Source organism: Oryctolagus cuniculus, chromosome 15 (assembly GCF_964237555.1).
Source record: "Oryctolagus cuniculus chromosome 15, mOryCun1.1, whole genome shotgun sequence".
In the NCBI taxonomy this organism is placed as follows: Eukaryota; Metazoa; Chordata; class Mammalia; order Lagomorpha; family Leporidae; genus Oryctolagus; species Oryctolagus cuniculus.
This window is the reverse complement of record NC_091446.1, coordinates 73,260,672-73,284,519: the sequence shown is the minus strand read 5'-3', so window position 1 is coordinate 73,284,519 and position 23,848 is coordinate 73,260,672. Positions and strand designations below refer to the sequence as shown.

The 23,848-nt window shown below is 41.8% G+C and overlaps 1 protein-coding gene across 8 annotated transcripts in view; it reads right to left on the bottom strand.

Annotated features, from left to right (window-relative positions):
• Window positions 1-23,848, bottom strand: part of NRG3 (neuregulin 3) — a 1,153,291-nt gene that overhangs the window by 246,401 nt on the left and 883,042 nt on the right. For all 8 annotated transcript variants that reach the window (XM_051832994.1, XM_051832999.1, XM_051832996.1 and 5 more), the window contains exon 3: window positions 12,588-12,661. In XM_051832994.1, coding sequence (XP_051688954.1) covers window positions 12,588-12,661 — 74 coding nt within the window. The remainder of the gene's footprint in view (window positions 1-12,587; window positions 12,662-23,848) is intronic.

Below are 23,848 nucleotides of genomic sequence, written 5' to 3'. Positions count from 1 at the left end.
GCTTGATGTGAGGGATGCACACTGGTAGACACGAGGAGTACAGCTTTAACTAAGTCCAACATCATCCCAGTCCTCCTGTAAAATCTACATTTTCTTTTTCTTTTTCTTTCTTTTATTTATTTTACAGGTAGAGTTATAGACAGTGAGAGAGAGAGACAGAGAGAAAGGTCTTCCTTCCCTTGGTTCACCTCCCAAATGGCCGCTACAGCAGGAGCTACGCGGATCCGAAGCCAGGAGCCAGATGCTTCCTCCTGGTTTCCCATGTGGGTGCAGGGGCCCAAGGACTTGGGCCATCCTCCACTGCCCTCCTGGACCACAGCAGAGAGCTGGACTGGAAGAGAAGCAACTGGGACTAGAACCAGCGCCCATATGGAATGCCGATGCTGCATGCGGAGGATTAACCAAGTGAGCCATGGCGCCAGCCCCCTACATTTTATTTTTCAATAATCTACTAATTAAGTTCCATAGTGAAACACACACACACACACACACACATACACACACACACTTGCAAAAACATTTATGAAATGGTCTAAGGATTTTATCTGAAACTACAGTGATAAATATTTAAGGAACAATGCCAGGTTACAAAGTATGTTCTCTGTTGAGAGTATACTGTATCACCCAATTTAGATCTTGTGTCCTTCAGTAAAGCGCCATAGTTTTTACATAGATCTCACTGTATTAGTCTTAATTTTTAGTTCAAAATAAATGTGAAATAGCTTATTCTGTAACTGTAAGAGGGTTATCACAGAAAATCTACAAATAATGAATATATAAATGTACCTGCTCAGATGTCTTTCATGATCTAAAATAGGCCATTAATATTCATACTTGTGTCTGAGTCAGCTTACGCTATACAGATGCTGTTTGGGTTTGAAGTTCCTTATTGCTCACTCTTAATTGAGGGCCAGCGTTAGAGGTTATCCACAAAACTCTCCTACTGAGTCTGGGATGCCTTCCTGGATCACTGAACTAGATTATGCTCAAGATTTGGAAACTTCCTACAGGTATAATCATAGAGTTTTTATTATGAAGACAAACATCAAGAAAAACCAGGAAATTTGATAATATCATGGTATAAAGGACAGTGGCTATCATCTGCCAGATTGATTCCATGTTAATTCTCCTGCAAAATGTACTTAATCGAGTGAGGTTTTCAACATTCCAAAGGCAATGGAGACAGTGAAGAGACCAATCCCTATAACTGAACTGTTAAAACTTGCGGAAATCTGCAATGCAGAAGGAACCATGCTAGTTCTCAAAAATAAATCCTTAAAGAATTCTACTAAGTTTTATTTACTTGGAAGAGAGAGAGAGAGAGAGAATGGGCAGGGCTGAGCCAAGGTGAAGCCAGGAGTGACAAACTCCATCCTGGTCCCCCACATGGGTGGCAAGGACCCCAATACTTGGGCCATCTTCCACTGCTTTCCCAGGCTAATTATCAGGAAGCTAAATTGGAAGTGGAGCAGCTAGGACTTGAACTGGTGCTCTAATAATGGATGCTGGCACTGTGGCTCACCCCCCATGCTTCAAAAGTTAATCTTCATATTAAATGAATCATGGAAATATCCATTTTAAGTGCCAATAAGTTCTCAAGTGCCTTTTCTATGTCAAGATCTATATTACATACATAGCATTGTATTGCTTAATGAAACAGTTGAACCCTAAACCATAGTGATTGTGCATTCTACTAGCTTAACTTGCATTTTTAGTCATACCAGTAATCATGATTTTTAATGAAGACATTCATTTCAGGAAATAATGGAGAATGCCTTGCTCTTGACTCCTTATGAAACATAAAAACAAAACAAAACAATAAAAAATCTCCTTGTGCAACAAATTTATTTTCGGTAAAATTTTATCAGAAAGCATTTGGGAGGCTAAAGTGTGGAATAGAAAGATCAGAATTTAAATGATTAGGAACTGATTATTTTGGTGGGCTAATTAACTTCAATGAATCTCAGTTTTATCCATTACAAAATTACCATAATTAAAGCAAGTAATAAATGAGGAAATGCACCCAAAGGCCTAGCACAACATTGGCAAATAGTAAGTCCTCACTCCATGAAAGCCCCTCTGTTAGAATCAGAAATATGGTGCTAATACTAAGATAAAATGCCTATCCCTGTGCCTCTGAGTATGGCCCACAATGGTCAAGTTTTACATATTTCCATTCACATTTTTATGATACACATTCTGAGAGGTTATATACAATGTGTGTGTCCAATTTTTAACAACTGTATAAAAACTAAAAGGCAAATGGCAGTTTCAAGATAGAAATAAAGATGTGTAATAGCTCAGACTATTCCATTTTTTTTTTTTTTTTTTGACAGGCAGAGTGGACAGTGAGAGAGAGAGAGAGAGAGAGAAAGGTCTTCCTTTTCCATTGGTTCACCCCCCAATGGCTGCTGAGGCCAGCGCACCGCGCTGATCCGAAGCCAGGAGCCAGGTGCTTCTCCTGATCTCCCATGTGGGTGCAGAGCCCAAGCACCTGGGCCATCCTCCACTGCACTCCCAGGCCACAGCAGAGAGATGGACTGGAAGAGGAGCAACCGGGACAGAATCCGGTGCCCCAACCGGGACTAGAACCCGGTGTGCCGGTGCCATAGGCGGAGGATTAGCCTATTGAGCCGTGGCGCTGACCTTTTTTTTTGTTGTTGTTGTTGTTGTTGTTGTTTTTTAAAGATTTATTTTATTTATTTGAAAGAGTTACAGAGAGAGGTACAGAGAGAGAGAAATCCTCCATCCGCTGGTTCACTCCCAAGATGGCTGAAATGGCTGGAGCTGTGCCGAAAAGTTAGGAGCCAGGAGCTTCTTCCAGGTCTCCCACACGGGTGCAGGGGCCCAAGGACTTGGGCCATCTTCCAGTGCTTTCCCAGGCCATAGTAGAGAGCTGGATCGGAAGAGGAGCGGCCAGGACAAGAACCGGCGCCCATATGGGATGCTGGCGCTTCAAGCCAGGGCTTTAATCCGCTGCACCACAGCGCTGGCCCCCCAAGACTATTCCATTTCTTACCAGTCACACAAGAGTGAACTTGCTCTATCATCTTCTATTAATACAGCTCCATCATCCTCTATTAAAATAGCTCTGTGTGCAGACTGTGTTAATCCTAGCACTGGCATGATTGAAAAAAAACAAAAACAAAAACAAAAACAAAACAGGAACTAGGTAATTCTGCCATATATCTCCAAAATGTAAAAGCTCCAGGGCATAACACGTAAATCAATGGATAAATTTAGGAAAGTCTAATTAACACAGGTGAAAATCATTCTGGTCTTCCCTGCATTTTGCAGATAGCGGTTGTAACTGTGTCGTAACACATGCAATGTGTTACGATGTGATTGGAACTTATGCAACGTGGACTCTGAAGAAGCAGCACAGAAAGCCATGCGTGGGAAGAACCAGGTAATACTGGATGACCTGGACTCTCTTGGGGAGGGCCAACTTGGTTTTGTGGTTAGGGTTTCTTTGATTTTCTCTGTAATATTAGCAATTAAAATAATACTGTCCAGTGCTAGTGAAGGAAAAAGATGAAATAAACTGTCTTATACTGTGCTCGTGGAAATGTAAATTGATAGAATTTTTCTGGAGATACAGTTATCAGAAAGGTAGTAATTGGTCTTCAAAAAGTAATTTAGCCCCCAAGGTACAAGGACTTATATGCAATGCTTGTCGACCACTCTAATCATGAAAAACTGGAAATACTAAATAATGATTGCTTAAATGACTTATTAATCATGAATGATTGGTTAAAATAATTTTTGTTACATCCTTATGATAGTATACCGTTTAAAATAATAGCTTGGAATCTCTCTGTCTCTCTTTTTCTCTCTCTCTGCTTCTCAAATAAATTTAATATAGTTTTGAAGAACATAAGATTGCACGATACTATGGGAAAATGATCCTAATATAATAAGTGTAAGAAAATGCTGGTTATAAAATATGTATAGAATAACACTAATTTTGTGAAACAAATGAGTATATTATGTAACAAGATATGAACATTTAATTTTTCTTACCTCAGATTTGATTAAAGTATTGATAAAATGGATAATAGATAATGAAGTGTAAGACAAATTGCCACATGCAGAATTTATAAAGGAAATAATCCCGTAGTCTAGAACCATTTTGTAACACTTGATCTCCCTCCCTGACACTGAAAGCATAAGAGACAGGAGTGAGATGAGAGAGAGAGCCCACCTCTGATCGTGGGAGTCTGTTTAAAGAGGCGCCAGGCTGGCTTGCTCTTCGACAGCAGCTTGAGACAATAGTGTTAGCACATCTGTGGACTGTCTGGGGCCACATACAGGAACCAAGAACTGGTTGGGAGTTGACTTAAGGCCTGCCTAACAAGACCACAATCAAGATAACCCATTCTCCAAGAAGTGGTAGTCACCAAGCTGGGGAGACACAGCCAAGCAAAGGAGCTGTGGGAGGCAGGGACACCCATGCTTCCTTCCGACTGAGTCATGCCAATATCAATGTATTGGTAAATTCAAACATGAATATATTTACCAAAAAAGTATAAATTAATTGAAAAGATATATACTAATTGATCATTAGTGGTAATCTCTGTATTATGTATTCACAGGAAACTTTTTCTTTCTTGTAAACAAAATTGTCTTCCTAATTTTTGAAAAATGGTGGGCTTTTGCAAGTATGCTTGGTATATTACTTTGCACAATAGAAATAAGTAGAATTAAAGATGCCAGCAATCAAATATATGGCAATGTCACACAGCTGAAAGAATTGATATTGAGATTCAAGCTCAATATCAGATAATTCTCTGTTACTTTTTCTCATTCAAGACCAAAAATATGGTAATGAGAGTGCTGATTTTACATAAGAATCCATTCTGCAAACAATGTTGAGGAGGCTACTGGAGGGCAGAGTGCTGGAGAAGATGTAAGTGATCCCCCAAGATTCCAGTCTGGAAATTATGAACCAGCCCATGAGTAAGGATTAATGCACCAGGGGCAAGTGGTGATTAGTTAATGCTGTCTGCCCTTTCTCTTTCTAATTGATTAACGGAGATTGCCTTCCCCGGACTAGATTGTAGACCTCCAGAGAGGGCCCTTTACCCTCTAGGATGAATTTTACCCATAAATTTAGACAGTAGCAGCCTGTGCAACAGGATGGAGCCTTGCTATCCCAGGCTCACTGCAATTATCCCTCCTAGAGAAAACCCTTCCTGAGCAACCTCGATCTCCCTCTCTGCTTGATGTGAAATTTCATTGCTCATTCATTTTTTACTATTTCCATATACCTGCCCTTATTTACAGTTATTCATACATTTTTATTTCCTGTATACAACTGCAAATGTCTGAGATCAAGTAACAGGTCTCACCTTTTGAAATCTCTGGCAGTACCTTGTAATGAAGGTGACAGATAAAATAACAAAATTTATCATGTTAATAATAGATAACATTTATGTAGCTCTCAGCACGTGCCAAGTACAACAAGCTCAGAATGGAGCATTTTATTTAATCCTAGCAATAGCTGTATATGTTACTGATTCTTTTAATGTGCTAACGTATAAAGGAGATAACCAGGATGCATTAAGACTGAGCAATGTGTCCAATGTCAAACTACTAGTAAGATTCTGAAGGAAGAAACCCTTTCAATCTCTATATCCTTTGAACCCTATTGTTCAACTTAAATAGATGTAGTTTGCTAAACCATGAGTTTATTGGTGGTAGGTGCTATGTTCTAGTTTGTGTCTCCCTCAAAATGGCAGTTTGATGCAATGATGCACTGCTGGGGGAGATTAGGTCATGAGGGTGGGCGGAGCCCTCATAAGGTTCAAGTCCTAACAAAAGGGGTTCCAGAGAATTGTATGGCTTCTTCCACCATCTGGGGACACAGAAAGAACACATTGTCCATGAGAAAAGAGCCCTCCCCCAACAGTGACCCTGTTGGCAACTTGGTCTTGGACTCCCAGTATCGAGAATGATGAGAAAGAAATTTCTATTGTCTACAATTTATCCAGTTTATGGTTTTGGTTTCTTTTAAAACAGATTTTTTTTTAATTTGAAAGGCAGAGTAACAGAAAGAGAGAGAGAGAGAGATCTTCCACCTGCTAGTTCATGCTCCAAATTGGTGCAAAACAGGACCATGGGACTCTACAGGGTCAGAGTTCCATGTATGTGGGCCACCTTTTGCTGTCTTCCCAAGTGCATTAGCAGAGAGCTGATTGGAAGTGGAGTAGCTGGAACCCGAACAGGTGCTCTGATATGGGATGCTGGTGTTGCAGGCAGCAACAAACCGCTGAGCTACAACATGAGTCCTTATGGTGTTGGTTTTTTTTTCCCCCCACAGGCAGAGTGGACAGCGAGAGAGAGAGACAGAGAGAAAGGTCTTCCTTTGCCGTTGGTTCACCCTCCAATGGCCGCCGCGGCCGGTGTGCTGCGGCCAGCACACCGCGCCTATCCAATGGCAGGAGCCAGGTGCTTCTCATGGTCTCCCATGGGGTGCAGGGCCCAAGCACTTGGGCCATCCTCCACTGCACTCCCTGGCCACAGCAGAGAGCTGGCCTGGAAGAGGGGCAACCAGGACAGAATCCGGTGCCCTGACCGGGACTAGAACTCGGTGTGCCGGCGCTGCTAGGCGGAGGATTAGCTTATTGAGCCATGGCGCCGGACCCTTATGGTATTTTAATAGCTGGAGTAGACGAAGACAATAGACTCTTATTATTTTTGTTTGGATCCACAGCTTACTATTTATTAAATATGTTTAGGGGCCAGCACTGTGGCACAGTAGGTTAATCCTCCGCCTGCGGCACCAGCATCCCATATGGGCGCTGGTTCTAGTCCTGGCTGATCTTCTTCCAATCTAGCTCTCTGCTATGGCCTGGGAAAGCAGTAGAAGATGGTCCAAGTGCTTGGGCCCCTGCACCCGCATGGGAGACCAAGAAGATATACCTGGCTCCTGGCTTCGGATGGGTGCAGCTCTAGCCATTGCAGCCATTTGGGGAGTGAACCAATGGAAGGAAGACCTTTCTGTCTGTCTCTCGCTCTCACTGTGTGTAACTCTACCTCTCAAATAAATAAATAAAATTATTTAAAAAAATGAATATGCTTACTTCCTTGGGGAGAATAAATAAATGACTGAGTAAACCAATACAGTATTTTGGCTGTGCTTTGGACCTCACTTCCAAATGGCTTTCAGGGACAGCCCTCTGTATACTGAGGGCTGTCATCTACTTTTAACCAAGATGCCCAGGGAATCCTTCTACAGATAAAGAACTGAAGTCTCAATTACACTGTGATTTGCACAAAGCCACAATGCTAAGAGCAGGTGGTTACAGCCTGAGATTCAGACCTTTTCATTCTTGAGTCAAAGCACATTTTATTACATTACACCCTTCCATTACATTGCTGACACATGCAACACATGCGCATCTGTGCATTACATAAGGCAAGAGAGTACAGTATGGGTTTCCTGGGAGGAAACGTCCTATTTATTCTCTTCCAGAAAGCCTCTTTCCTCTGAGTAGCAAACTCTTGCCCAGGCTGCTGCCTGCACCTTGGATATTCCAGGCTGTTCTCAAGTGTGCTATGGAAGGCAAAGGAGCAGCAGGCAACCCTGGGCCTGATGCCTTGGGCACTGAGAGCAGGGGTGACTATCCCGAGGGCTTCCTGGTACACAAGGCAGGAGGCAGTGCCACACCTGATGAGTTGTCCCTGCAGATTATTCAGATGTGGCTCCTTTTCCTGCCTGATTCTCTCTCTCGAGACAGAACCACATGGTGTGGTGGATTTACTATTTGAACTCTCAAAGTGATTACTCCCGGAAAGTTGAGCCTCACAAGCCTGGTTTGGGGTAATGGGAAACCTAAACCATTATCATTTTTTTCCATTGATTTTCCTCTAATCCACATCTAGACCTGGCTCTTTGCATCTTTCAGGCAATTCTGAGAGCAGAGCTCGGCTTCCAATCCAAAGAAAGCAACGTGTGAATGTAATTAAGCACCTATGAACCAGTGCTGGAAGTTAGTTCCCATCCTCCCATGGAGTGGGAGAGGTTCTGCTGCATTTGCTTCATGTCAAAGCTTGAGGCTGCAGACTTGTTACCTGCTGCACAGCTATGCACATACTGGGTATGGGATGCAGATGGGGAGAAGAGGAGAGAGTCTGGGAATAACCACGCCTAGTTATGTATGAGGAGGAGGGCCCTCACTTTTGATGGTAATTCCTTAGCCTTACCCTGCTTTCTGATGCTGCTCTGAATCTATTCTTTGGAACTGCTCTCAGGCTCCCTCGGGCCAGTGGTAATGTTAGCATATTGGTAAGAACTCATGTACATATCTGCTTGAACCCCTGGCCAATGCATGGTGCCTCAGCTCTGCTTCAAGGCTAAGGGTGTTCCTGACTTGTGTGGGAGTTAATGATTGTAAAGGAAAACAGGACAGAGGACTGCAGGGTCATGCACTGTTTGTGGGTCAAAGAAGCTGGTTCTGAAGCAATGAATTAGGAACAGTCAAGAGGAGTACAGGGCTTCCTGGAAGCTGTCTGCTGTCATTTATGGGCAGGGCTGGCAGAAGCATTGTGCAGATATATGCCCTGCAGGAATGCTGTACTGGTTGGTGGTGGCCCCTACACATAAGGTGACATCTTTTTCTTTTTTTTTTCTTTCCTTTCTTTTTTTTTTCTTTCTTTCCTTTCTTTCTTTTTTCTTTTTTCTTTTTTGACAGGCACAGTGGACAGTGAGAGAGAGAGACAAAGGTCTTCCTTTTGCCGTTGGTTCATCCTCCAATGGCCGCTGCGGCCGGCGCGCTGTGGCTGGCCCACCACAGCCAGCGCACCACGCTGATCCAATGGCAGGAGCCAGGTACTTCTCCTGGTCTCCCATGGGGTGCAGGGCCCAAGCACTTGGGCCGTCCTCCACTGCACTCCCGGGTCATAGCAGAGAGCTGGTCTGGAAGAGGGGCAACCGGGACAGAATCCGGCGCCCCGACCGGGACTAGAACCCCGTGTGCCCGCGCTGCTAGGTGGAGGATTAGCCTAGTGAGCCGCGGCGCCGGCCATAAGGTGACATCTTTACCGTGACCACTACCTGTTCCTTTCTCTACCTTCCAGCATCCACCTGAATCTCAGCTTATTCTCCTGAATGTGACTTGTGGGACATGGGCTCTGTAGGATGATCTGATAAACTCCAAACTCACAGGCATTAGGGGACACATCCTAAGCCTAGGATAATGCTCTCAATGTGACACCGGTGAATCATTTCCTCAAATGCATGTATGTAGTCTGAAATTTTATTTCATTCTATGTTTTAATGTATTGTCAAAAGGGCACATTTCTGAAAACTGTCCATCGCTTGCGGGAGAAGGAAACAGCGGAGGCTTCTAACCTTAATGTTAATTTGTATTTCCCTAGGCCGAAGCTTGCAACAAGCAAATAGGGGGGGAAAGAGGGAAGAAGGAGAAGAAGATGGAGGGAAGGGAGGGCACACAGGGTGAAAAATGGAGAGCGGGTGTTGGAGGGAAGCTTATTTCCTGAGCACAGACTCATTCCAAAGATATCATGGGCACCAAATTAAACAATCCTTCAGCAAGGATTTTGACAAGGAAATTTCATTAGGGGTTTAAATCTCTATGGAAGCTCAAGTTGCTGCATTAAGATATGAAAATTGTGCAAATATTGTTCCTTAGAATAATGTCTGCTGCAGGTCATTGAGTTTCAGTCAATGAGATTTAGAGTGATAAATGTCCTATTGAAAATAACCAGAAAAGGAAGGGGTCTAGGGGAGGGAGGAGAGAGCCCTGCAGTTGGGAGCTTGGGCCCTGGATTCGCTTGGGGTGGAAGTCAGATTCCAGCACTAAATAGCTGCATGACCTTGAGCAAGTTTATTTAGCATCTCTGAGGTCCAATTTCCTCATCTATAAACTGCGGGCCATTTTCAGTCCACTCTGCTAGACTGTGAGGGTTTAGTGAAATGTTGCAGGTGGAGCTCCTGGGCACAGGGCATGGCACATGCAACCTTTCACCCCCTATGAACAGTGGCAATAATGAGTAAGGTAAGTGGGCTGGCTTGAGCCTTCGCCAGTCTCAATGATGGATGCCTAGAGGTGTTATTGCAGTTGTTCAGGGAGAAAACCTGAGGTCTGGGAGCCAAATAAATCTTCCAGCACCACACAGGGGTAGATGTTACACCAAATACATCCATGTTCACATGTGCACACGTGTTTCTCCCTCACTACTGTGCGGGGTCCTCAGGTCAGTATGCTCTGTGCACACTTTGTGTTAATAGAAGCTGACCTAATAGATGGTCCATCGTAGATGGTCATAAAACATTGCTGTAACAAGTTAATGATTAAATAACTAAATTAATATATGAAGGGATGAATGGGAGACACGTTTTTCCATTTAAACTCTGTGTCAGGGACAAACCCAGGGTTCTCAATGCTTATCCTGTTTTTCTATTTTAAGAAGTTTGGCATAATTCATTCTCACATCGTGATATGCCACTGTACAGACAACAGGAGAAAAAAAGGAAAGGATTTCATATAATCCTACAAGCTAAATACTAAAAACTCCCTTTGAGCATTTTAGCGTGTTTCTTTTCCACTTTTGGGCCGAAGGCTATTCCTTTTGAAATCTTCTATAAAAATAATACTAAATTTTGCGCCTTTATTTAACATAAACAATTTCATACAGCTGTCATTTTACTGACAATTTAATTGAGCATGATAGATGTGCCATACGACATTTTACTTAAACATAATCCTGTTGGGTATATAGAGAATGTTTCCATACTCTGACTGTTAATCATATAACTGTATAAGCTATTTTTATGCATTAAAGGCCTAGGTTTTCCAGGGTAGTGGCTGTGATCATGGGGTCACTTTTCCTTAGGGAACACGGAGTTGTTACACAGGATGGGCCTCATTACCAGCTTTTGCAGTGACAGATTTGGTATTCGATCGACAGCAATGTTAGATGAGATTGCTTAAAGAGAGATTATTGTACCCACCCGGTACCATACACAAGACCTTGACCAGTATCCTGTATGCCACAGCTGCGCATGAAAAGAAAAAGGAATGAAGGAAGAAAAAAGGAAAACAGAACAGAGGGAGGGAGGCAGGGAGGATGCCTAAAAAGGCAGAAGGAAATAATGAAGAAAGGGAAGGAAGGAAAAGGAAAAAGAGAAGGGATGAGCAAGGAATAAAAGAAAGGAAACCAAAGAGGGAAACTAACACAGCAGGAAAAGCAAAGCAAAGAGAGAAAGCGAAGGAAGGGAGGTGGGAGGGAGGGCACAGGAATGACGTCATCAGCTGCTTCTTTTTGGAAGGTTCCTAATATTCCAAATAGATGTCTCCATTTACAGCCTTGAAAAGTGTTTTAGATACCAACTTAGGAAGTAGCTAAAATCGCAAGATAAACAAGGTACAAAACACTCCAGCAACATGGGCCTATCGGGTAATTCCTAGAGAAGAGTCCCCCACGTCCCAAGGGACAGAGATCTCGGGTTTTCTGCTAGCTTTTAAGCGTGTCTCACTTTTCTCCAGGAGAGCTACATTTGCCAAGAATGGAGGAGTTCGCTCCGGTGTGTGGTGGGTTGCCTAGCCAACACAAAACAATGAGACTGAATTAGAACTTTTCCTTTTGAAAGCACTTTTCATTTACCTGAGGAGAGACAGCTAGAATGAAAACACACATTCTGAAAAGATATTGAAAGATAGCAGGGTATGTTCAATACATGGTCACTGCACATTCACAGGCAGCGTGACTTCTGTCTTAATCAATACAAAATATTTTGCCCAAATCTGTGTTATGCACTTCAATATTCAGAAAACCATAAATTGCCTTTAGGATTTAGAAACGCATGTCATTATCCTCACTGAACTAAATTGCCAATTCAATAAAATTCCCCTTTCTTTAGTAGTGATTCAATTGTCACAGCTGTTGAAAGAGCTGACTATTTACAGAGAAAGTAAAAATTTCACATTTGACCAGCTTTGGGAAATTTAGTATAGAAAGTTACTTTGACTCCATATATAATCTGAACTAATGACTAGCAATATTTTTCAGTGGCAAATTAACTTCTTTCATGATGGAGAAAAAAATAATTTGTTCTTAGCACAGAAATTGCTGATATGCGAATTGTGTTGCTCAGAATGCAACTTTCAAAGATTCTTGAAAAGTTCTTATATGATATCATGTGTATCTTTTCTTGCTTAAATAAGTAAAATAAATGTTCACGGCTTTAATATTGCCACAAATTACCAACCAACATATTAAAAACCAATATGATACTGCAGTTTCCACCACATTTGTGGGAGGTAAATTTCTCTTTATCCCTCTTTTTTGTACTAGAGTTGGGAGGGTGGGCACAGGACCCGCTGGGAGGCCCCAGCAGAGGGTGAATGTGGAAACTGGAGAGGGCAGCCCCCATGGCTGGAGAAGAACCGCCCTGCATTAGCACTGAACCTGAACCTCTGTCGTCAGCTTCTGTCCTTGGCAGCTTTCAGAGACCCAGAGACACACGGGTGAACTACAACCCTCCGCTGAGTTCACAACCATTGCCCAGAGGAAGGGCTGCCTACGCAGAGCAGAAGAGAGAAGAAAAACGCTTGACCTACTTGGATCCGATAAGATGGAGTCAGTTTTCGGCAGAAATTGATCGCAACGGACTCCCTGGTAGCCTTCTTTGCACCTGAGGAAAGGAATAAATGACAAATACACTCATGTAGCTGTCAGATTTCAACAAGCATAATAGCCTCCAATTACACACATGTGAGGAAGGTAGAAGTCATGCTTTTGTACTGTTGGTTCAGTCTCTATCTGACATCGACAGGCAAATTCTATTTCTGTGTCAAGAAAAAAAAAAAGCACAGTTTTGCTTTTACAGTCCTATATGCCATACCTAAGGAGCAAACTTAGCAGCATTTTAACAATGCCCTCAAAGCAATCTGAATAATGGTTGTCCTCATACAATCCTGGAAGCAAGTCTTCTTTTCTTTATGCCAAACACAGTTCGCTCAAAGGCATCTGGAAGCATCATACTGCAAATGCCAATCAAAGATCATCTTCTGATATAATGGGTCAGTTACAGGTTTGGGCTCCTGCTTATTTGGTTTCCTTGTGTTTTACTACTTCGCCTTTTCATTAATTCCTTTTTCCTACTTCTTAGCTGTTCTTCAAGTCACCTAACTACCGTGCCAGAAATAACAGCATTTTATCTGGCAAGATCTAAAAGCATCTCTAAGCTTCCATGTTCTTCCCCCATGTTCCCCTTTTATATTCGGCAAGCGTGTGCAAAGTGCTTGCTTTCTGCCAGGCATTGTCCAAGGCTGCTCTCCTGAGATGGGCACAATCTGGAGGCGAGGGGGTTGCCTGGAAGCACCCTCAATGAGGCATGTCGCCTGAGCCCTGCCAGGGCATCGTCTGGGCAGCTCGCTCCATCAGGGCTGCGTGGCTGCCTGGGAGGGCAGGAACCCATCGCTGGCTTTGCCTGCCTCTGAACAGTCTCTTTAAGTGGGGAGGTGGCATTTACTGGTCTGCATGAAGCTTAATCTGTCATGCTTGAGTTAAGCAGGGAAAGAGCCATTGTTGCTTGTGGGATGAATCTGTCCTACTTTACAGAAGAGGAAATTGTGCTGTTGGCATAAAAATCAGATTTAAAAAACAATCCTCTGGTTGTTAGAAATCTATGAAATCGACAAAAGAATTCAAAGTGACCGTTCTGTTAGAGACGGGGACGTGGATTCTCTTCTCAGAATATGCTTTGTTTTCTGAGTGTAATAAACTATTAGATAAGGTCTATTGCAACTGGAGCAGCAACACTGAGAAGTACTTCAGTAATTTTTCTACCTTTTATTGCGAGCCAAATTGGAATTCAGGTAATCGGGCAGGCTCTCTTTAGCACCTTTTAAAGCCTGGCACTCTGGAGTGTATTTGGCAACTGTCCTGGTATACTGAGGACAAAAGCCTCTGATACACAGATACCCTAGATACTCAACAGAATTTGTTGAAGTGGATACATATTTTCATAAACTTCAAAAAAATTCATTTATTGCACTTGAAGTTAAGTTAGCATATCACTCATTTTATAATGGTAAAAAAAATCAGAAAATACTTAAGACTGCAACACATTTGTGAAATATAAATTCCTGTTTTCTAAACAGTACCCTAACGTTCACTTGCCCTGACTCAGAATTACCAACACTTCTGTACTTTAATTTTCATTCTCCATAACGATGAGCTATATCCTGAGTTTGCTCTACTGTACACATTCATTTTTGGAGATTTTATTTCTAACATCTGTGGGAGATTTTAAGCACACTTTACTCTTTACATCTTTATTTAATATGAAAATGATATCCTAGGGAGACCGCAGCTTTTAAGGACAAGCGCTGCTTTTGTTTTGTTTTGTTTTGTTTTGCTTTCTAAGTGTTCTTCCTTACTCCAAATGCATTATTCCATTTGTGTGTTGAAAAGAAAATCAGGAAAGAGGTTTGAAATTTTTTGAATCTTAAAACTGATTTGCCATGAGTAGGAGCCCACCCTAAAGTGTTCAGGCCTTGTGGGGGTATCAGGAAAATTGCACAGTGAGTGCCTGCATCTCCCTCTGAGGTCCACCTGGAGACACAGATGAAGTTATTTGCTCCTGGATTTGGTGTAGCCCAGCCCTGGCCATTGGGGAGTGAACCAGCGGATGGACAATCTCTCTCTCTCTCTCTCTCTCTCTCTCTCTCTCTCTCTCTCCCTCTCTGCCTTTGCCTCTCCTCTGTAACTCTTTCAAATAAATAAATAAATCTTACCAAAAAATCACACGTTAAATTTTCCATTTAAAAATCAGACATATATCACTTTGATAAATTCAGACTCATCCAAATCTGAAGATGGAATGTTCTAACAGGTAATGCGAAGCAAATGCATTGATTTCACAATAATATTAAAAATAGGAAGCAAAGAGAAAAAAGGTCCTACAATGCACTTCTATTGCACAGAGTGAGTTTGATGGACCTTCCAATAGAGTGATAATCACATCTTTTGAGAAATAACATGGTGCTGCTTGTTTTTGGTTAGTTTGTAGGAGGAGGCAACTGAGAATGTCTGTATGTTTTTATTTTGTGTTTTGAAACAAACAAGTATAAGAACAGAAAAAATGCATATGCCAGACAGTGTTTCTGTTTGCTTCAGAATTAATAATATTAAACAGAATACATCTCATCTTTAATGGTAAATCTACCTTTTATGAAAGCAAATCTTGCCTAAACTTGGCTAATATTCTATTTTTTGTCTAATTCACACTGCTTTAGAAGCTCCACTCAACCTGTCCAGGGCCTATTCTCAGAATTTCTTCATCTTTCAGAAGCCTTACTTTACAGCAATCATATTAAAAATATTAAAAATCATATTAAAAATTGCCATGGTACTTGGGTGTTTTCCAGGTAAGTTTTGACTCCACAACCAGAAGATCTAAGAGCAGGGGACATGCCCAGGACAGGAAAATTCAGCCTGGGTTGACAATAAGTTGAGAAAAGAGAATGAGTGATTTAGTGCAGCAAAATAACCACAAAGCAAACTAAATTTGCAAGAACTAAGACATTTTACTATGAAAAAAAAATCAGGCCTAAATTCTAGGTGTTAGGGGAGGGTTTTGTGGTGCAGCAGGTTAAGCTACCTCTTAGAATGCCTGCATTCCATTATCAGAATGCCAGTTCAAGTACTGGTTATCCTGCTTCCAATCCAGCTCCCTGCTAATGCTTCTGGGAAGGCAGTGGGAGACGGCCCAGGTACTTGGGTCTCCATCACCCACGTGGGAGACCTGGATGTAGTTCCTGGCTCCTGGGTTATGCCTGGACCAGCCCTGGCTGTGGTGTTTGGGTAGTGAACAAGTGGATGGAAGATATCTCTTTTCTCTCTCCTCTCTCTCTCCCTCCCATCATCCCTCCCTTCTCCTCTTTGTTACTCTTTCAGATAAACAAATAAATCTTTAAAAAATTCTATGTGCTTGTATATTTGGAGGTGAAGGAGGTGTCACTTTGGAAACAAGTAAGTTCTTGACTTTGATGTTTCTTTCTTTTTGTATTTCCAAATTTAAAAGGCTATAGGGAAGTGTATATTTGGGGTGACAATATCCACAAGAGAGCAGGACAGGAGAGAGGCTGAAGAGGTAAACACAGTGAAGTAGCCTGGAGTAAGAGATTGGCCCCTGGCAATGGAGGGTAAGGGACAGCGAGGGTGCTGAGGAATCTGATTCCAGCTGAGCCATCAGCGAAGGCCTCTCTCGATGAGCCTCAGAGCCCTCCCTCCCCAAGGGCTGGGGCCAGCAGCGCCATCTCAAATGCAGATATCGCTGTTTCCACTCCTTATATGCTTCCAGCTCTGTCCTCACCTCATTCCTGCTTGTAGCTGTATCCGAAATAACCAGTAAGCTCTTCTATCATGTTTTCATTTTAGTCATTACCAACTAAGGAGGAGCCCAGAAGTTGGTTTTAGGGAAAATTTTTAAAAGGTAATCCTGGCACATTTCTAGGATTCCAATACAATCCCATCAAGATTGCATCTACCAATGCTATCTCACTAGTCCAAGTGATCAATTCCAGTTCACAATTGATCGCACTGATAGGTCTAAGAGTCAAAGGGATCACACAAACAAGTAGTGTCTGCTAATACTAACTGATAGAATAAAAAAGGGAGAGAATAATCCAACATGGGAAGTGGGATACACAGCAGACTCATAGAATGGCAGATGTCCTAAACAGCACTCTGGCCTCAGAATCAGCCCTTAAGGCATTCGGATCTGGCTGAGAGTATTTTAGGCATGGAAAGCCAAGACACTGTGGCAAAAAAAAAAAAAAAAAAAAAAAAAAACCTAAATGAAAGAAAGATCTCTGTGAGTGAGATCCCAGTAGAAAGAACGAGCCATCAAAGAAGGAGATACCTTTCTCTGAAGGGAGGAGAGAACTTCCACTTTGATTATGACCTTGTCTAAATATGATCAGAGTCGGCAAACTCAAAAGGCTTCCATAGCCTTGGCAACTCATGACTAGAGCCTAGGGAGATTACTGACGCCATAAACAAGAGTGTCAATTTGTAAAGTCAACAACAGGAGTCACTGTGCACTTATTCCTCATGTGGGATCTCTGTCCTTAATGTGTTGTCCAATGTGAATTAATGCTATAACTAGTACTGAAACAGTATTTTACACTTTATGTTCTGTGTGGGTGCAAACTGTTGAAATCTTTACTTAATATATACTAAACTGATCTTCTGTATATAAAGATAATTGAAAAAGAATCTTTATGTGAATGGAATGGGAGAGGGAGCGGGTGATGGGAGGGGTGCGGGTGGGAGGGAAGTTATGGGGGGGAAAAGCCATTGTAATCCATAAACTGTACTTTGGAAATTTATATTTACTAAATAAAAGTTAAAAAAAATATAAAATAAAAACTGCAAGACAAAAAAATAATAAAAAAATAAAAGGTAATCTTGAGCTAAAGAGTAGACGAGAGTTCTATTGGCAACGAGAAGAAAACAAAATGTGTTATCCCCAGCTGGAACTGGAGACTTGCTTTGCCTGATGTGGTGAGCAAAGCCGTCCACACATCACCCAACCTGGATGTGGAGAACCACAGAAAGACTTTTAACGTGGTCAGGGCATTTGACACAGTGGTCAAGATGCTGCTTAAGACACCTACATCCCATAACAGTGCGAAGGCTTTAGTCCTAACTGCACTCCAGATTTCAGTTTTCTGTTGATGTGCACCGTGGGAGCCAGCAGGGGGCAGCGCAAGCAGTTGGATTCCTGCCACCACGTGGAAGATCTGGACTGAATTCCTGGCCCCTGACTTGGCCCATCCCAGGTCTGGTTGGGGGCTGACTCAGGCATTTGGGAAATGAATCAGTGGACAGGAGCTGTCTGTGTCTCTTCTCTCTCCCTCTTCTCTCTCTAATTAAATAAAGCAAATTTTCAAAAACAAATAAATAATGTGGACAGGCAATTTGTTGATTTTGCCACAGAAATAAGCATGCACTGGCCACAGCTACCAGCCCTCTCTGCTGTCTTCCGGCCATTTTCATCTCTTGCCTTACAATTTGCACGTGCCAGTTTATTTTTTTGAACCCGTTTCTTCACCAACAACTAAATTAGTGCTAACAATATTAGTGACTGTGATTGAAAATTAAGAACTCCCAATTGTGATCAACTTCTAGATCATTTCCAATTTCTCCCTCTTCTTTTGGTTAGGAAAACATAACAACACAAAACCAAAAAGAAACGACACGAAATCTGTCCCAGTGAGGGAACTCTACCCTACTGCCTCCTGCAGTCCTTCTCTGTTTTGTCAAGGATGTGTTCTCTCATAGATGGCCCAGCCAGCACGTGGTCTCTTGGCACCCATCTTCCTCAATTAGAGCTCAGTGATTAAGAGCAATGGCTGTGTTTTCTGGCTTTTCCCTTCAGTTTTTGTGTGGATATACTTTAAGCAAGTTACTTAATACCTATGTTTCTCAGAATCAACCCAAAGAAAACGGTAATGATACCAGGAAGGAGAAAAATGAACAGACACACACAGTAGATGTTATATAGCTACATTTTGGTCATTTTCATGTCTAGAGACCTTTTACCTTATATTTACAAAGACAGATTTTACATAATTTATAAAGAGAGTTTAAGTGTATATGAAGGGCATGACAGGTCGATTGTTTGCTGTAAGCCTTGGGTAGTGGTTGGCTGGCTATACATTCTGTAGAAGATACCATACTTCCTTTTTAGGGCATCAGTTTTAGATATAAAATTTCAACTTGCAGAAATCAATTAGCTTCTTGAGAGAAATGGAGGCAACCAAACTGTGTGGTTTATTGCCTGATGGTAAAACATTTTTCTTTTCCTTTTTTTTAGAAGAAATGACCATTACATTTTTGGTGTTACAGGAAAGCAGACTTGTGGTGAGTAACAGATAAATCTGCCAATTTTAAAGGGCCTGCCACATGCTGATTTGAAAAAGGAGCAATCCCTCCAAGTATTCTTCTCTGTGTTCTGCCAATTCTCCTTGGCCTTAGTGTCAGTCCTTTGTTGGGGAAAATAGAAAGATCATCAGGCATTTTAACTTTATGTTTTAGAAGCAGGTTGGTTGGAGCACTGATTAGCTTTGACTCCTGGATTTGCTATTTACTCATGCTTTACTGATAAGCACAAAATTTTTATTTATGGTATACAACATGATGTTGTGAAATATATATACATCATGGAACAGCTAAATCAAGCAAATTTATCTATACATGACTTCATGAACTTATTTACTTATGATGAGAACACAATATCTACTCTGTTAGCAAACTTTAAGTATACATTACGTTGTTAATAAATATAACCACCAAAATCACCAATGTTTTTCTCTTGTACATCATTGGTAGGAAGGTAATTTAGCACAGCCATTATGGAAAACAGTATGGAGGTTGTTCAGAAAATTAAAAATAGGGTTTCAGTATGATCTGAAAGTCCAGTATTGAGTCTTTACCCAAAGAAAATGAAATCTGTATGTCATAGGTATCTGCATTTGCATGCTCATTGTAGCACTATTCATAATCAAAATCACTAACAGAGGAAATCAAGCTTAGTGTCTATAAGCAAATGAATGCATAAAGAAAATGGTATATATATACTCAATGGAATGCTAGCCAGCATTAGAAAGACAATGCTGTCATTTGTGACAACATGGATGAGCCTAGAGAATACTAGGTTAAGTGAAATAAGCCAGGCACATACATACAAATACTGCATGACCTGAATTATGCTGAATCTAAAATTGAAAATAATCATTTTTAGAAGCAGAGAGTAAAATGGCAGTTACTGATGGTAGAGGTGGAGTGGGGAGAGACTGAAATGTTGATCAAAGGATGACAGCTCCTAATTGCAGCTGGCCTCAATTTATAAACAAAGAAAAAGTCACAAGTAAACAAAGATTGAGGATGAATTTTCCGCCAAAGTAACTCTTCCAGTGTCAAGGAGATGGGAAGTTTAGTAGCCGGAATTCCCAACCAGGCCTCTCTTGGTATAGAATGTGTGTGCTGAGTGGACCAGAAACTTTTCTGGCTAAGGCTCTGCAGCCTGTCATCATTGACTTAAAAGTTATTAATGGTGTTAGAACAAATTCCCTTCTCCAGCCACTCAGCACTGAAACTGACATCTAGGTTTGACTGTGAGAAAAATTGTGACACTGATTAAAGTGTAAGGTTTCTTTAGCTGAACTGAGAATTTAATTAAGCAGTCTTATTTAAAAAGGAGCACTAATTAAGACAGCAAGATCTTTAAGTTAACTGATTGGTATTAAAATTACCTACAGACTGTGTCTGTGGATACAGCCTTCCCACAATCCTTTCTATAAAAGGAAGAATTTGGAACTGGATAATTGTAACTTAATGAGTAACTTCTGCAATCCAACTCATAAAGGTTTCTTAAGGAATTATCATTAGCTTTCAAATATATCACAAAGTCCATGGCTGATGCAGCCATTGCTTATAATGGCCACACTGACCTTTGTTGCTAACAGAGTCATTACCTGAAACCTTGGGAAACTATAGGGATTTCTTTAAAATTTTTCTCTTTAGCGGAAGTTTGAATTAAAAATACAAAGAGGCCTAGTCTTCATCATGACACTGCTGTAATTTCAGATCTGGACTTGAAATTATCTGGTCCAGTCCAGGAGGTGTGTTGCATTCAGTTGCTATCTGAACCATAAAGAAAGGAAACAAATTGAATGATTTCAAGTTGGAGGAATAAAAACTAATTTTATAACAAATGTGTGTTTACTCAATGATAACAGACTCTCAGCCCTGTGTAAAGTGTTAGGTATGTGTAGCAAGGCATGCCTATGGTCAGTTTTAGCACACGGGAACCAGAAGCCTGTTCCCATCAAGCCATTTAACTCACACTCATGGAACACTCACTCAGTCTTGGAGAACCTGTGATTCAGGAACTCCCATGTCAATCTGAATGAAAGTCTGGGACTTTGGAGAGATTTCTGTCCTACCAGCTCATACACCACACTCCCTCCTCACTGCCTAGAATATAACATGATATAACATGGCATGAAGTCGTTACACAGTGTAGGAGGCACATTATCCAGAGAGGCTCTATGCGCTAAAAAAAAATAAAAAAAAAAATCCTAGTTTAGCACTGGTTTTTAATTAAATAAAAAATAATCTACTGTTACTGTAATGCAGCAAATCATAATACTCTTTTCCACTTTTTTTTTTTTTTTTTTTTGACAGGCAGAGTGGACAGTGAGAGAGAGAGACGGAGAGAAAGGTCTTCCTTTGCCGCTGGTTCACCCTCCAATGGCCGCCGCAGCTGGCGCGCTGCAGCCGGCGCACCGCGCTGATCCGATGGCAGGAGCCAGGTGCTTCTCCTGGTCTCCCATGGGGTGCAGGGCCCAAGCACCTGGGCCATCCTCCACTGCACTCCCTGGCCACAGCAGAGAGCTGGCCTGGAAGAAGGGCAACCGGGACAGAATCCGGCGCCCCGACCGGGACTAGAACCTGGTGTGCCGGCGCCACAAGGCGGAGGATTAGCCTAGTGAGCCGCGGCGCCGGCCTCACTTTTTCATTTTTTAAACATGAAGTTGTATTTATTTATTTGGAAATCAGAGTGACACAGGGGAAAAGACAGAGATTGATCTTACATCTACCAGTTCATTTCCCAAATGCCTGCAGCAGCTGGGACTGGACCAAGTCAAAGCCAGGGGCAAGTAACCCATTTAGGGTGGCAGGAACCCAAGAACTGGGACCATCACCCGCTGCCTTCCAGGTGCATTAGCAGGAAGCTGGATTGATGGCAGAGGAAGGGCTCCATTTCAGGCACTCTGATATGGGATGCAGGTGTCCAGAGAGGCTGTTTATCCAGCCTCACCACAATGCCTAGCCCTTTCTTTCTCTTCTTCAAAGTCCATAGGATTAGACCTCACTCTTATGACCTCATTTAACTTTAATTGCCTCTAAACATATAAATCTAAGGGATACAGGCTGCACAGTTCAGCCAATAATGACTATCAAGTTGGGGAAGTCATGTCTACAGATCAGCAAAGACCAGAATCCAGGTTTTCTTACTTTCCAATGTAAAGTGCCAGAAAAAATAAAGAAGACCCAGTTAAATTAGAAATCTAAATAAACAATAATTTTTAACAGTGTGTTTCATATGCACTATTTGGGACATACTAAAAATGTATTCATTGTTTATCTGAAATCAAAATACAACTAGCCATTCTGTATTTTACCTTTGTGGCAGGAAAATAATCTGAAAAAGTCAGGGGAGTAAAAATTAGCAACAGGGGCCAGCACTGTGGTATAGTGGGCTAAGCCTCTGCCCGTGGCGCTGGAATCCGATATGGATGCCAGTTCTAGTCCTGGCTGTTCCTACTCAGATCCAGCTCTCTTGTATGGCCTGGGAAAGCTGTGGAGGATGGCCCAAGTGCTTGGGCCTCTGCACCAATGTGAGGGGCCCAGAGGAAGCTCCTGGCTCCTGGCTTCGGATCAGCTCAGTTTCAGCCTTTGCAGCCATTTGGGGAGTGAACCAGTGGATGGAAGACTTTTCTCTCTGTCTCTCCCTCTCTATGTCTGTAACTGTGCCTCTCAAATAAGTAAACAAATCTTTAAAAAAAAAAACTAGCAACATGATCACTCAGATTAAAGTTTAAAAGATTTTTGTGGTAATTATCTCTCTGCTGAATTTCATAACTTCTTGTTTTAAAATTAAGGAACTTGGGTATTTTATATTCAGGGTATAATGGGTTCATGCAGTATGAATGGATATTAAATAAACTTCAGCATCCAATTCTTAAATGGCCCAGGCCCAGACAGGCTACTTCAAGAACATGGTGGTAAGCAAATGAAATATTCGTGTCGGTTAAAGCTGGGGGTAGTTTCTGTCTTGCCCGTATGGATACGGAGCACCAGCTACTACTCTGCATAAAATCTGAGTCCAGTCTAAGTATGCTGGCCAGCAGCCCAAGTGAGACAGGAGGAAAACAGGGCCCTTTCTTCCTGCTTCATTCTGCTTCTCACTTTGCTCAGGGTCATTTCAATACTGAGGCACTCACATGCTACTGAATATGAAAAGCAGTGAACACAGTTGTGTAGCTCTTGGCAATGATAACCTAACATCAAAGCTGGATCATATGAAGAGGCTCATCTGATGGCATCTGACGTCCTTTCCGGAATCCACCATTCCAAGAAGGAGACAATGCACACAGCAGAACCTTCACGTCAGCCTAGTTTCCTGCGTGGGTTGTGTGGGTTTTTCCCGAAGCAAAACAGTACCCAGGTTCATAAGCGTGAAAAGAAAATAAATCCTGCAGATAATTCTTATTTAAAAGGCATCTTTATGACTGGCATTATAAAAGAGAGAGGGAGCTCATTAGCAAATGAACTGATGAAACTACTCGCAGCATGCTTCAAAAAGAAGTGGTAATAATTATTGTCTCTCTAAGAAAGGGGGCGAATATGCACACTATGTCATTCAGGAATCCGTTTGCGGACTTCACAGAGCAAGCTGCAAAAAGTCCCACGGCTTTCTGATTTAATTAAGTGAGGAAGGGAAAGAAAGACTTTTGCAGTTCACACGCCTGGATCATAGAAGGTTCTACATGAAACACGATTTTTTTTAAAAGCCATTTTAGAAACCCCTAGAGTTGCCGAACCCTCATTCAATAGCATAATTTTCCCTGTTTCTCCCAGGATATTGTACAATCAAGTAACAGGGTGCAGCATTTCTGCTGGCTAAAGGAAGTGGGCAGCTTTGATCAGAATTCACAATCATATATCTCCCTTGTGTGATAAATGATTTACTGCTGAGGACAAATGGATATAATCTTTCATTATGTATGACATTCATCAG